This window comes from Glossina fuscipes, unplaced genomic scaffold (assembly GCF_014805625.2).
Source record: "Glossina fuscipes isolate IAEA_lab_2018 unplaced genomic scaffold, Yale_Gfus_2 0, whole genome shotgun sequence".
NCBI lineage: Eukaryota > Metazoa > Arthropoda > Insecta > Diptera > Glossinidae > Glossina > Glossina fuscipes.
The window spans coordinates 7,720,443-7,733,954 of NW_023998414.1; the positions used below are offsets into that span (position 1 = coordinate 7,720,443).

At 32.8% G+C, this 13,512-nt stretch overlaps 1 protein-coding gene across 1 annotated transcript; it reads right to left on the bottom strand.

Moving 5' to 3' along the window:
* Positions 1–5,514: 5,514 nt before the first annotated feature.
* LOC119644720 lies at positions 5,515–6,707 on the bottom strand. Its single transcript, XM_038044439.1, has 3 exons — positions 6,574–6,707; positions 6,179–6,390; positions 5,515–6,112 (listed from the first exon to the last, which is right to left on the bottom strand). The coding sequence occupies exons 2-3, from the start codon at positions 6,351–6,353 to the stop codon at positions 5,619–5,621; spliced, it is 669 nt and encodes a 222-aa protein (XP_037900367.1). The 5' UTR covers positions 6,354–6,390; positions 6,574–6,707; the 3' UTR covers positions 5,515–5,618.
* Between the last annotated feature and the right edge of the window lie 6,805 nt (positions 6,708–13,512).

Sequence of the window (13,512 nt, forward strand, 5' to 3'; positions counted from 1 at the left end):
AAAAAAAAAAAAAACTATTAATATAGGCAAGAGACAAAACCAGAAAAGACATTTAACGAAGGTAAAGAAGGTAGAAAAAGTGTTGCATGCTAATAATAATTTGTATTTTCTATCCTAGATGAGTGTAAATTTAACCATTTAAATGAAATTCCCCATTCCATACTATTGTATATGTATATGTATTGTATATATTCCCCTAATAAATAATAATATATAAATATATATGTATATGTAGTTAATTATAAACTAAATGTACGTTTGTTAGTATGAATATGTACACAGGCATAAAATAATTCCATTAACCTTAAATAACTATTTAAATTTAATTAATTTATTGTTGTTTATTGATATGTGCTTAAAATTTATATTTTTTCTATAGCAACACTGAAAATGAGAAAAAAACAATTAAACAAACAAAACAAAACAAAACAAAACAAAAGAAAATATAAAAAAAGAAATGCAATTAAATTATAACAAATCCTATTTGTGCTACAAAGTTTATTTGTGTCTAAATAAAGTCCTTGAATGCATGTAAACGAGAGAGACAGCGAGTAAATTATACGACAATTTTGTATTTGTAAGCTGCAGTTAACAAAATGTCTCTTGAGACTTGTTGACGAACTGCCGATCGTAACCGATCATTAAGGGCGCGCACCGATAGTAGTATATGATATATGGTAATTATGCATATAGTCGCGAATTTGTACATATTTATTTATATATATATGTATATATATATATATATATATATATTTATATTTATATCCTACACCACCATATCACTTCTGGTACAAGGTATATTAAGTTTGTGTGGACGTATATAAAACACAGAAAGGCTTAAGATAGACCCATCTTATATCATATCGCTCGTATCAGAATCATTTGAAATCTGAAAGTTTATCTGTCCATCTGATGACTGACCATGTAGTCTTGTGTTTAACCAGCAGATTGCAGTTTTTGAGATATTTCGATGAAATTTGGGATCATTGACGTGCTCTCACTCATGGATGAGGAGGAGGATTAATCAAGATGGTCCTATTTGGAATAATTTTTCAGTCGCTTTTCATCTGTACGCGTTATTTTGAAAAGTCGTTTCATAGATAAGAAGATTGCAATTTTCAAAATTATTCGACAAAGCTCATTCCGACATTCTAATGAATGTCGTATGAAAAATTTAGCTCGCCTGACGCAATTTTTTAAATCCATTCGATCTCAAATAACCATGCCTATGAGAGATGATTTTTCCTATGGTAAATATTTCATATTCAATTTCAATTTGGACCGCGTAGGCATGGTTTTTTTTTTTTTTTTTTTTTGGATATCACCGCATGTAAGGATTCTTATGCAATTTAAATCTTTATTTATCAGAAGGTCCTAATTGTCAGTCTTCTATGATGGAAATTTGTTCATGCTTGTAATTTGATATAACCTTTAAGTGGGTCCTTATTTGAAACACATGGAAGCCACTCCACTCCGTATAAGGTTTCTCATGAACAGTGAAAATTTCAGAAAAAGATTTCACTTTGAATATTATATGACGAAATTTAATCCTTAGCAGCAATTTGACAAGGTAATTAACCGTAGGGAATCTGGATCTGGTTATAATGAAAAGAAAGCCCTTATATAGAGAGAAAATTCAATTTCAGCTTTTTTACGGCGGAAATTGAATAATTATAAGATATTTTGGAAGTAAATTAAGCTTTCTAAGGCTGAATTATGGCATATGATGTTTCGGACGTCAATCTTCCAATATGCGGACTTTCATCAAACCTATACCTTTGCATGAAAACAATGTGTCATTTTTGGTGTATTATTACGGTTGAATAACTGCATGAGGCAATGTGGTGTAGAATATTGAATGATCGGCCATGCCTGAGTGTAATGTTTTTACTTGCTTCTAATTGCTTGAGTTTACGATTTGGTTTTTTTTTTTTTTTTTTTTTTTTGTAATTCTTTTCGAAAGACTTTTGTCAGCTTATACGACGCAAAGTTAGTTGAATGACATTATGAAAACAGAACGCTACAACATTTGGACCATCTACGCCTATTTTTGGGTCTTGTCCTATGTAATGATTAAATTTTTACTACATTAGATTCCCTTTTGGACCCGCTTCCCCAGAACTACGCACATGAAAAACATGCCTATATATATATATATATATATATATATATATATATATATATGTATATATTAGACAATGTGGTGTAGGGTATGTAATATATTCTTACTTGATTTTTTTTGTACACTATTGCAATTTCCAGCGCTACGCTAACAATTAAAAAAAAGGATTGTTTTGTTTTTTTTTTGTACACTTTTCAGGAATTTTTCTTTTTTTTCCGCTTTGTGGATGCTTGTTGGACTTTTCACAAGAATTTTTTTCATGAAAAATTTGATCGTTCTCGCAAGCGCTACGACAAGAATACTTGTGCCACTTATGCCATATGATTCGCAATTAAGAAGTTGCAACTTAAAGACTTGCCTTTTAATTTCTACTTATTCTAATACCAATAAACTAACGGATGCCTTTGGAATGTGTTGTATGCCCATTTAAAAGTATTTCCAAAAAAAAATGTTAGTATACGTTCATCAAGATAACCTTCAAGTGAATATCACGTTGACAGCGGTTCTGAAGTATCCATAGCTTCTACTAAAAAATTAAAAGTTTTGTTGTTTTTCGAGTTTTGTTATGGACTTGTCTGTAGAATGATACCTTTTCTTCTCATTTTCTCCAATATTTCGTAACATCTAAGGTGCAAGAGATGCGAAATTTCGGTCTGTTTGGTAGGTGTTCTTGGCAATCTTTCGCTCAAAAAAATAATTATATCAATTTCATGTTTGGTAGAAACATTGGAAATTTCCGTAAGCAGATTAATATCGAAAATGGGCCAAACTGGTTAAACACAGCAGCACACGTCCGTAGTAAAATACAATTCCATTCTTTTAAGCAGAAATTTTTCGATTTTTACTCATTACTCACAAATTGCGAAAGATACAAGACTGAAATTTTCCGCATATGCTTTATGGAAAACTCTACTATTTGTGGGCAAAACTAAGCTTGAATGTAGAGTAAAGCTTAATTTCTGATATTTTATAAAAGTAACGGAAAAAAGAATAAAATTTTTAAAAAGCAAAATAAATTCACTAAATTCAGAACGCGGCATATGATGTTTTTGGCGTCCTGCAATGTGAAGGCCGCCGCGAAAATTATGCCTTTGCATGAAAATTGTGTGTAATTTTTGATGTATTGTTCGATCTGCCTTGCCCGACTATAATCTCCTTACCTGTTTTACATTAAAATTTCGTCATATATTAATCCAACTATTAACCGTTTACTTAAAAAATAAAAAAAAAAATACATTTTTAATACTTGACGTTATATGATCACGCGTTATCGTCTATTTTCAATTTTGCGAGAAAAAATCCATACAACGTACATTTTTCCTTGTATTGATTGTAACTTTAGAATAGTGAGAAAAATAAATTGTATAAAAATTAATGAGTGAACTATACTCGGTCGTGAGCGAATCGTTTATACTCATCACCTAACTAACTAGAAAAAGGAAAAAGACATAAAGTTTCATATACTGGATGGACGCAACTGATCTTTTGTAATTATTTTCAGACTAAAAGTTGAAATTTTTTATAGTGTATGATGTATGTACTTCATGAGTGACAAGCAAAAAACACGGAAAGCAAAGATGTTCATAGTTTTTGTTGCGTAGACATGTGTGGAGATTGCAAGCATGTCCTTCGAACGATTTCGGTCATTGTAAAGAAGAAGCAAACCAAGTGCACATTCATGGCGCATTACCTGCGTCATGCAGCTGGCGACTGACGACTGGCGGAAAGACGACGAACAACAATTGGGCGAAAATTTAGCGCGAACATGGATTAACGGTTCAAAATCTCGCGATACATTTACGTAATGCTAACTTGCTTGGAAAAAGGTTTATAAACAGAATGGTTGCGGAAGGCAAAGTTAATCAGTCGAATAGTGAGTCGAGTCAAGAGAGTTGGATTGTAATATGCCACTAAATAATTTGTAAACAGATCATCTAAGGGGATGGAGAAATAAAAACTATACTATTCTTAAACTCACAGTTTGGCGGTATGGACTTAATTTCAAAAGAAATTAAATAAAACTGTATGGCTTGCGTTAAAATATATTCTATGAACGATAGTGCAGTGACTATACAAATATGGGTAAAATTGACCAAGCCTACCCAATTTTATAGTGTATCAAAATCTAGTTTTTTTTTTTTTTTTTTTTTCAATATCTTTTGAAAAGCGCCGAAGCAGTCTTGAACAACCGCATAAAGCACATAAGTTGTTGATCTGTTCGTCTATCCATCGGTCCATCGGCCCAACTATAGTATCTATGCTGAACAATCTCCCGTTCGCAAAACTGAATATATCACCTATAAATTTGCATAAGCATTTGGAAATGCTCTAAATCGGTCAAAGTATACAAAGGTCACGTGCCATGAATGCTTTCTATGTTTTATGCTTGTTACTCATAAAGTACACGACTTACACGACATAAATTTTAACTTTTATTCCGAAAATAGAAAAAAATCAGCCGAGTCCACCTAACACTATAGAGTATTAAAATTGAGTTTTTGTAATTTTTTGTCACGCATTTTCCGGATAACTGCGATGGGCATGAAAGATTCGGTCATGACAAAATATAGTTTCCTTACTTGTTATTTATTTGTTTGATCCACACATCGTATTAATGATTTTCGTAATAAATAATAAAAAAAATAAAATTCTCATGTTTTTATTTATGCGCTTTTTTTCGAGATAAACGAACCACTTTTATATCTCTATATATAGGAGAAATATCTTGTTTAACTATTTCAGTTTTTTTTTCGTCTTATGACTTCTTATTCTATTAAGAAGAAGGTAAACACATTATATAAAGCCTCTGACGGTTGCTTTTATACCTTAAATGTAACTTTTCATAATAAGTTGAAACCTAATTTTAATAAGCGGAAGCAAAGACAACAATTCATTTATTTCTGATAAGCAGTGACGGTCGTAAGCGGAGAGTTTTTAAAGTTAAAAGTCGGTTTCCCCGATTTGAAAGACTTGACTTAACCTATGACCTGTGCGTTAATAAAGATTGAAATCGAACTATTAGTATAAAGTAGTCATGGATATGTGCTTTGATTAGATTTGATAAAAGTGGGAGTTTGCTGCTCATCAGACCCGCACATCCCTGGATCATAGATAAGGAATCCTAGATGCTAAGCTGCTCTTTATACTTAATTCTACAAGGTTACCTTCTTTCATGGTTGGGGCATGATCGATTGACATATTTTTAATTGCCTATTTAGCAACATATGCGCATTAACGCAATATCTCGTCTCCGGATCTGCTTGTGTTGACATTTAGCTTAAATGATTATTAGTATTAGATAGCTATAGCTCTCTCTCTCTCTCTCTCTCTTACTTTCTTAATTTCCATTCTATCTGTCTGACAAACGATATATATATTGACGCAGTATCTCATCTGTTAAGTTTAAGTGATTATTATCGTTAAATAGGCAATGGTCTTAGGTTAATGCAGTTGATAATGTGCATGGATGTGATGAGCAAAAATGATCTTTCGTTAGTTACTTTGAATTTGAAGCTAAACTAAGCAAATGTCTTCGCTTTCGTTTACCAACAACTATAGGTCCAGCACTGGACACAGTGCCAAGTTGTAATAATAGAGGATTACTAACTAGGGCAGCCGCTATGCCTAACACTGCAGCACTAGCTAATGGAATGAGAAAACTTTTGGCTAAAAGTGCTTTATGCGATAATTCAGATCGATTCTTCGAAGCTATCGACTTTTGTGCAATTGGTAGAGTATATGAATATTGTCCCCCCGAACCGGGATATTGGCCATCTGCGCCGTAAACATCAAATGGTATATTTTCTTCCATTTCATTACCAATCGAATATCTAGTTGCATGAACGCTATACTGCTTCGTGGAGGGTACGTAATATCCGTTGTAAGCGTCTGCATTGTACGATCGATAATTGGGAAGATTAGCGTTAGCATCATCTTTAGCAGCATTTCCAATTTTAGTTAAATGATCGGGATTATTATTACTATAATATTCTAATATAAAATAAATTGAATTATTCTCTGTTCATTAATAATAATAATTTTTATTTTATCACATACGTGCATTGAGTTGATTACGTTTCCTTTGTTTGTGCGGCGACATTTCTACCTTTATATTGCCAGAGGACCAATAATTGAAATTATCATCTCGAGTTCGAACGTGATTAGTTTGAGAGCTTGGTTCCTCGGTATCCGGGAATTTAATCGGCACGAAACCAGACGAATATTCATACATGTTATAGTTGGTAGTGAAATTTGTGGCATTTTCATCTCTAAACATAATTTAAGAATAATCAAAATTTCATCATTCATTTCTCATGTCATCACTGATTTCTAAATTAAAAATTTCATTTAATTTTTTAAAATTAATTTTATTACTCTATAATTAAAAATGCAGAATTAAAAAAAATTAAAAAGTGATGACGGTATCAAATCGACTTTTCAAAACACATTACACCAATTCGCCCAATATTGTACTGCAGCTATTGTCATCTTAAAATATGAAAAATTATCGCTTATTATCGTGAAAATTTACTTTTCCGTAGAGCCTGCAGATGGGAAGAAATTCTAAAAATAAATTTGCGCAGTCGAGACTTATCATCAAAAATTCATTTATCAAATCATGGTTTTGCGTGGATGCGTGTGTGTGTGTGTGTGTGTGTGTGTGTGTGTGTGTGTGTGTGTGTGTATCTGTTTTCATCTAACAATACTGTTTCTATATTAGACCTTATACTTTTAAAAGAATATTTATGTGCGAGATAGTTAAAAAAAAAAAAAATGATAAGGCTTCGTCACCAAAACTTGTCGCATTCACTTAATACGCTAACGTAATGTGTGCTTCTCTCGAAATGTGGCATGGGATTGAGATACTTGACTCAACGGTTTGCACATCGCCCGAGGAAATCCAAAGTTAGAAATCATATTCCTGGAGCTTCGGATTGCCTTTAGATGAGTCACGTGACACGGCAACACTCATTACACGTATAAGAATCCTTGTATTTATTACAACAGGTCCTAATCTTTGATTTCTTGTCTAATTCTTTATTCATTCTTTCTTTTCTTTTCTTTCTCATTCTCGATCGATATAAAGTTTCTACGGCAGACGTAGTATCAACCAACTCACTAGTATTTGCATGTTCACGTTATCGATTTTTTGTCACTTACTTACTTACTACTTTGTTAACTTTTTCAAACGAAGACGTTTACGTGGTAATGGATCCTAGAAAAGGTCCTATCCAATTATTTTTCAATGGCATGGGATCTTCTATCAAAACATGTCGATTTGCCAAAATTTTGTTCAAATTTCTCGAAAATTTCCATCAGTTTGTTGAATCGAATATATATAATGGGATAGAAAGACAGACGGACAGATAAACTTAAATTGATTCAAAAAATTATTATTTGCTGAATCGATTGGTATAACAGATAAAAAACTTAAAACCCGTTCATCCTGTCACAATTAATGTGGAATATATGTTGCATAAAGGGCATCATTTCCGGAATTGTTTAATATATAATGCAATTGTAACGATTCGAAATCGAAAAAATCATTAAATTTATTAGAATTTTCGAAAGGCATTCGGCACAAGCGAACAAGCGAACAAGCGACTTTTACGTGAATTTTGAAAAATGTATATCAATATGTATCTAACCTGTGATTCTCTGCTTTCAGGAGCGTGAAGTTCTTGTCAGTTATTGCATTTGATTTAAGAAAGTTATCCGAAGCATTGCGGAGGAGACTTTCTGTCAAATTCTCATTAATAGTTCGCACGGCAGTGTAGCGATCTACTTTTCGATTCGGAGACGATAGTACTCCACTCGTAATTGGCTGAGCCTTGGTAACGTATAAATAAACAGCAACAAATTTTAGAAATTGTAATCGAAGGTGATTCGAAATTTTACATATAATCATTTTTAATGAAAATTAACTTTGTTCAACTAAACCAGTAAACATCCGTCCCGCTAGATATTATGTTTACAATTCAATTTGTCATCAGCGTAAATGGGGATTTTTATAAACTCGCTTTTAATTCGTTTCAAAACTATTTCTTCATATCTTCTTCTTCGTCTTTTGTCTTCTTCTTATTGAATTCTTTCTGCTTGAGGGGCTTTCGTATATTATGTTACTACATGCACAATTTAAGCCTGAAATTGTTAGTTATATGTGTATAGGTGAACATGAATTTTGCTTCATATGTTTGCTTTCGGTGAATTACGTGAATCCAAAATTGTAAGCCCATTAGTAACGCTACAGCAAGGAAAATGCTTACGCGTATATAAACAAAACTTATACCCGCAAAACAAATAATTTATCATATGTGATTGGAAAATGTGAAAAAAAAAAAAAAAAAAAATTTCATATATATAATCATTACGTTACGTTAGTGACTTTATGCACCGCAAAGAATTGCTCGAGCTAATGTTTCCTTTTTATTATTGATTTAAAAAATAATAAAATATCTATTCTACTGTCTATCTATCTGACGTGCGCCAATGTATGCTTGTGACGCAAATTTTTAGATATTTTCATTAAATTTGCTCAAGAATGGGCGCCACTGAGAATGAACTCCAATCTTCCGTAAAGAGTTCCTCTTGAAAAAAATTACTTCGGTTTTGATACTACGCAGCAAAATTCGGCAAAATATAGCGTATTGTCTTAGTAAAGAAGGGTGCAATATTTTGATGAAAAGAGAGACCATTTTTTAAACCTTTACCCATATAAATGTTCGAATAATAAAATAAAAGTGCAATCATTATAGCCAGTCAAGGCTGACCTTTTAGGAAAGATAAGCAATTTAAGAAGATAATCAAGAAGACAAGTTCAAAAAAGAGAAATTTATCAAATTTAAGAATATCATTAATATGTTTGTATATTGTTATACACATTATCGAGCAATGAGGGACATATTCGTTTTATTTAAATTCCCGGAAGGAAGGAAGCTCCGGAGATCTTCTTTATATCAGTGTGACTTATTCAATGAATTTGTCTTGAATTCTCATAAATACTGAGAAAGAGAGAGCGAGTGAGAGATAGAGTATGATATAAGCTATTTTCGCTTATTAGGAATCATTCGCAATTCTCTCCTTCAACAAGTCGGGCACTTAATATATAATTAATCCGCCTGAGTGGCTGAGTAGGCAAGAGTCTCGACTACCAAGTCAATGGTCGTGGGTTCGAATCTCAAGTGCGGTAGAGTTTTTAATAAAAAGCCGATAGCCTTAGATGCTAGTGCTTTTAAGAGTTTAGTCTTACAATTTATTTCTCTGGCGAAATTAATAATAATAATAATAATAATAATATATAATTAAATATATAAATAATTCTTTGATTTGAGAGAAAATATAAATAAAAACTTGAAAAATTGAAAAGAAATCATTTGAAAAAGTTTATCAAAAGCAGATGTTGCAGTGATTGAAAAATAATAATAAAAAAATATGTCTATCTAGGTATATATGTATATATATATATATATATATATAAATATGAATGTGTGCATATGTATAGTTGTATATAAGTATATGTATGTAAAATATATGCATGTATTTGACTTGAGAAGTATTTCATCACATTTATACCTTGAATACTATATGTAAGTAGGCCGTGAAAATCTACCATAGAAACGAAATTTTTGTTCTTAATTCAGAAATAATCGTAGCAAGCGGTCTGTAAATTTTGATTTGAAATTTAAGATTTCCACAATGTAGAACAATTCAATGACGAGATTTGGTCAGAAGATTGTATAAAAAAATTGTTCTGTTCAGCATACGGACAAAAAAAGAGTTAATATTAAACGGAACAGAGTTAAATGAAGAACTTTAAAATAAACTTTTCAAATAATTTAATTTCATTTGTAATAATTTAATTAATTTGTTAATTTGTAATAATTTGCAATAACGTGTGCAGCAGTTGCAAAAGTCCACAAAATTTGAATAAAAGCAAACCCCTTCGTCGCAAATCGGAAAAAATTAATAAGAAGAGCTTACCGACCGGGAGTATTTCAAAGATGGGAAGTGATCAATTGGTGGCACATTTCATAGACGATATGAAGCGTACGTAGTAAAAATAAATAAATGCAAGGAAGGCGAAGAACAAATGGAGAAATGAGAGAATAGTGTAGTAGGGTAAGTTTGAATTTCTTTCAAAAATTGTTTAATGGAAGTGTAAAGCACTTACATAATATATATATGCGTAGGAAAAAATGTATTATAATATTTATAAAAGCCATGTTGAGACTTCATTCGATTTATAAAGAAAAGGCAAGCTTCTAGAAGAAATCTCTCATACGTTTTCTTTTTTTCATATCTTATACGAAAAATTTGACATTTGAAAATTTCTCACTGTCAGAATTTTCAAGAAAATCTATCTGACGTATGTCGGTTATCATAAATAATCTTTTGATTGTTGATTTTCAAGTAGTAGTAGTAGTTCAATTAATTAATTATCTGCAATTAACAAATTATTAAGACAACTTAACAAAATATAATTTTTTTAATTGCAGTTAAGAAGTCATATGAACAGCCTAACGTGAATGCTGTTCAGAAATGGAGCGAAGAAAATTGCAAAAGCTCGACGATTGAAACTAATTGCACAGTGTCATCTTACAAAGTGAGCCATTGTGCGTACGCGTATTGAGCGTATTCAGCGTAATGTTTAGTGAGAATTTCGAGAAAGCCGAGAGCGAAACGCGTTGAAAAGCCTTGCGAAAATCTCGGTTTGCCTTGTTCGTATTAACGAGGAGCAATAACATTTAGCCAAGAGGTGAAACTATGCGAATTCCCATAAGTAAAAGTACAGCAAACTAGAAGGAACCAAGCGCGACGCAACGAAAGAGAAAATGTTTGAAAAGAAGGGGCGCAGGGTAAGCTAATTTCTTTCTCTCTGCTTACGAATAGTTCGAATAAGTCGACAAAAGAGAACAAATTGATAATTTTCTCATTCCATTCAATGAATTTCCAAACATATGAACGCATTTCAAGTTTTTCAAGATTTTTGCGGCGTAAGCTTCCACTTTTATGATTTTCCCAAAGGAAGCTTGCGATCGACTCGGGCGAAATTTATCGCTTTTTTGCAGTAAATGCGATTCGGAATCCCTATCCTTCCTAAGACTAGAAATGAAAGCATCAATTAGATCTGAAACAAACAAATAAAATGGACATGAAAATCATCCAAACTGCCAACAGCATAGCATCTATTTCACAGCATTCATTAATTGTGTAGGGATTTGTGAATGATGACACTGTGTTCAATTCTTCTTTTTCCCATAATTAACAGTAACAATAATAATAATGATAATAGTAATAATAATAATAATAATAATAATAATAGATTACATCGCATAATTAATTCACAAGAGCTTTCATCAAAACCACCCTAATAAATAATATCATAAATAGTGCAAAATGTGGGCATTTAGTTTTCATCGCAATATTTTTCGTTTCGTTCTGGGTCAATTTTTTAAAATTCGTATAGCGTTGCTGTTGTTCAAGGACTGCAATCAAGTTGAAGAGATTTCTTACTTTTAAACCAATCTCAACACTGATTTTATTTCTACTCATTCTACCTGCTATCTGCCAACCTTTTTTCGAACTTTTGTATTAGTTTGAAAGTAATACGCTTAGATCGTCATCATCCAGCACCCAGAACCCAGCAGGCCCCACATTGGTCGCCAAAAATAATGAATATGTAACGTATGTAATATAGGTACCTTGCAAGCTGTAATTTTTTTTATATTTATACCATGGAACCTATGCATATATTTTCCGGCCTGGCTCGACGGATGGGATGGGTAAAAATTAGGAATTGAAAATAGGTTCATGACATTTTATCTTTACGCTACCAATGATTCATTATTTTGAAATAACATCCTTTACATTTGATTTTGATTTATTTTTCTTTACCGGGAAAAATTACGTCATCATGCCCTAACGAAAACGTCTATCCCTCGTGAAAACACAATTAAAAGATTCGTTTTGATGATTATTTATTAATGAGTACTTTACATCTGAGGTACTTACATAGATCGTTCATTAATGCATTTTTGTATTCGGTTCCTTGATCCGTTACGAGCGTTTTCATGGGTTTCGTAGCTTAGTATGAAATTTTCGAAAATTGCCTTTGCTACGGTTTTAGCACTTTTATCTGTGACCGGAGTTCTTGCTAATTATATTCCTTATGAAGTCCAGCCACAAGGCACACTTTATTCTTCTGATTATCATAACTATACCAGTTTATTCACCCAATGCAACGACCAAATCGGTAGGTCTTGGCTACTTCACAAATGAGGGCAGCGTGTTTCTTGTAAATGGAGATATCAGAATTTGGGGGAGTATAGGAGCAGGTTACAAATAGCTGCTTATGAGGCATTTTCGCACGAACGGCGATAAATTCAACGTCAGGAGAAGTGGGAAATTCTATTGAATTGGACGGGACTAACGCAGATATGGCAATTAATACACCATCGCCAATGCGATTCACTCGATCATTTCTAAAGAACGAATTCAAAATAAGTTCGCTTTGTTTTGACCCTGACTCGTGTACACCTCACTTACACACATATCAATTTATAAAAAATCTGTGGGCTTGTGTATTAACTACACCCGTCCCCACCCATTTTCGGCGAGCTAGCCGAGCTACTTTCTTACGGATCCTTGATGACGTGCTACGGGGTCAACATGCTCTTTCAGGCTTGCGTGATCGCAGGGGTCGCTTGCATCCCGATGGTAATTGATCGGTAACTTTCCTTAGAGGGGAGCAATTATCGCTTTCCTTTTATTTCGATGTTGCCTGGTACTTATGTAAGCTTAAAAAGCTGCACACTCCTTCTAATATTTCTAATTTAGCTGAATAAGAAGAACTGTTTCGCTAGACTTGAAACGAAATGAATAAATGAAAAATTAATAAGCCTTTGCTTTCCTGCTGATTAGGTAAATGAATTCTTCAATTCGAAGATACTATATCTTCTCCATCACTCAGCAGACTGCGCGGCGTGGTTCCATTGCATAACCTCGCAATTGTGGCTTGACCGCAAAAGACACAATAACGCGGCAAACTTGTTCTTACAACTTCTTCTATATACAAAATAAGTCATTTTATGTCTACCTTTAGCACATGATAAGAAACTTAGCCAAGTAAATAAAAAATTGTGTTAAAGATTTGATGCTAGAGATGCTTCAGCAAAGGCTTTTTCTGCATTCGAAATTCTCTTTTACTTCAAATCTGAAGCTAGTGATAGACAATGCTTTAGATCTGTCATTATCAGTCCCTGTCCTTCGTTGATAACTCGCAACCTTGTGTTTCTCTACTACTCGTGTTTCATTTAATGAAAAGTTTGTCTGTCGCCCTTTCATGGATAATTACAGTCACAACTACCAGTAGTCGCACTTACGTGGTCCTA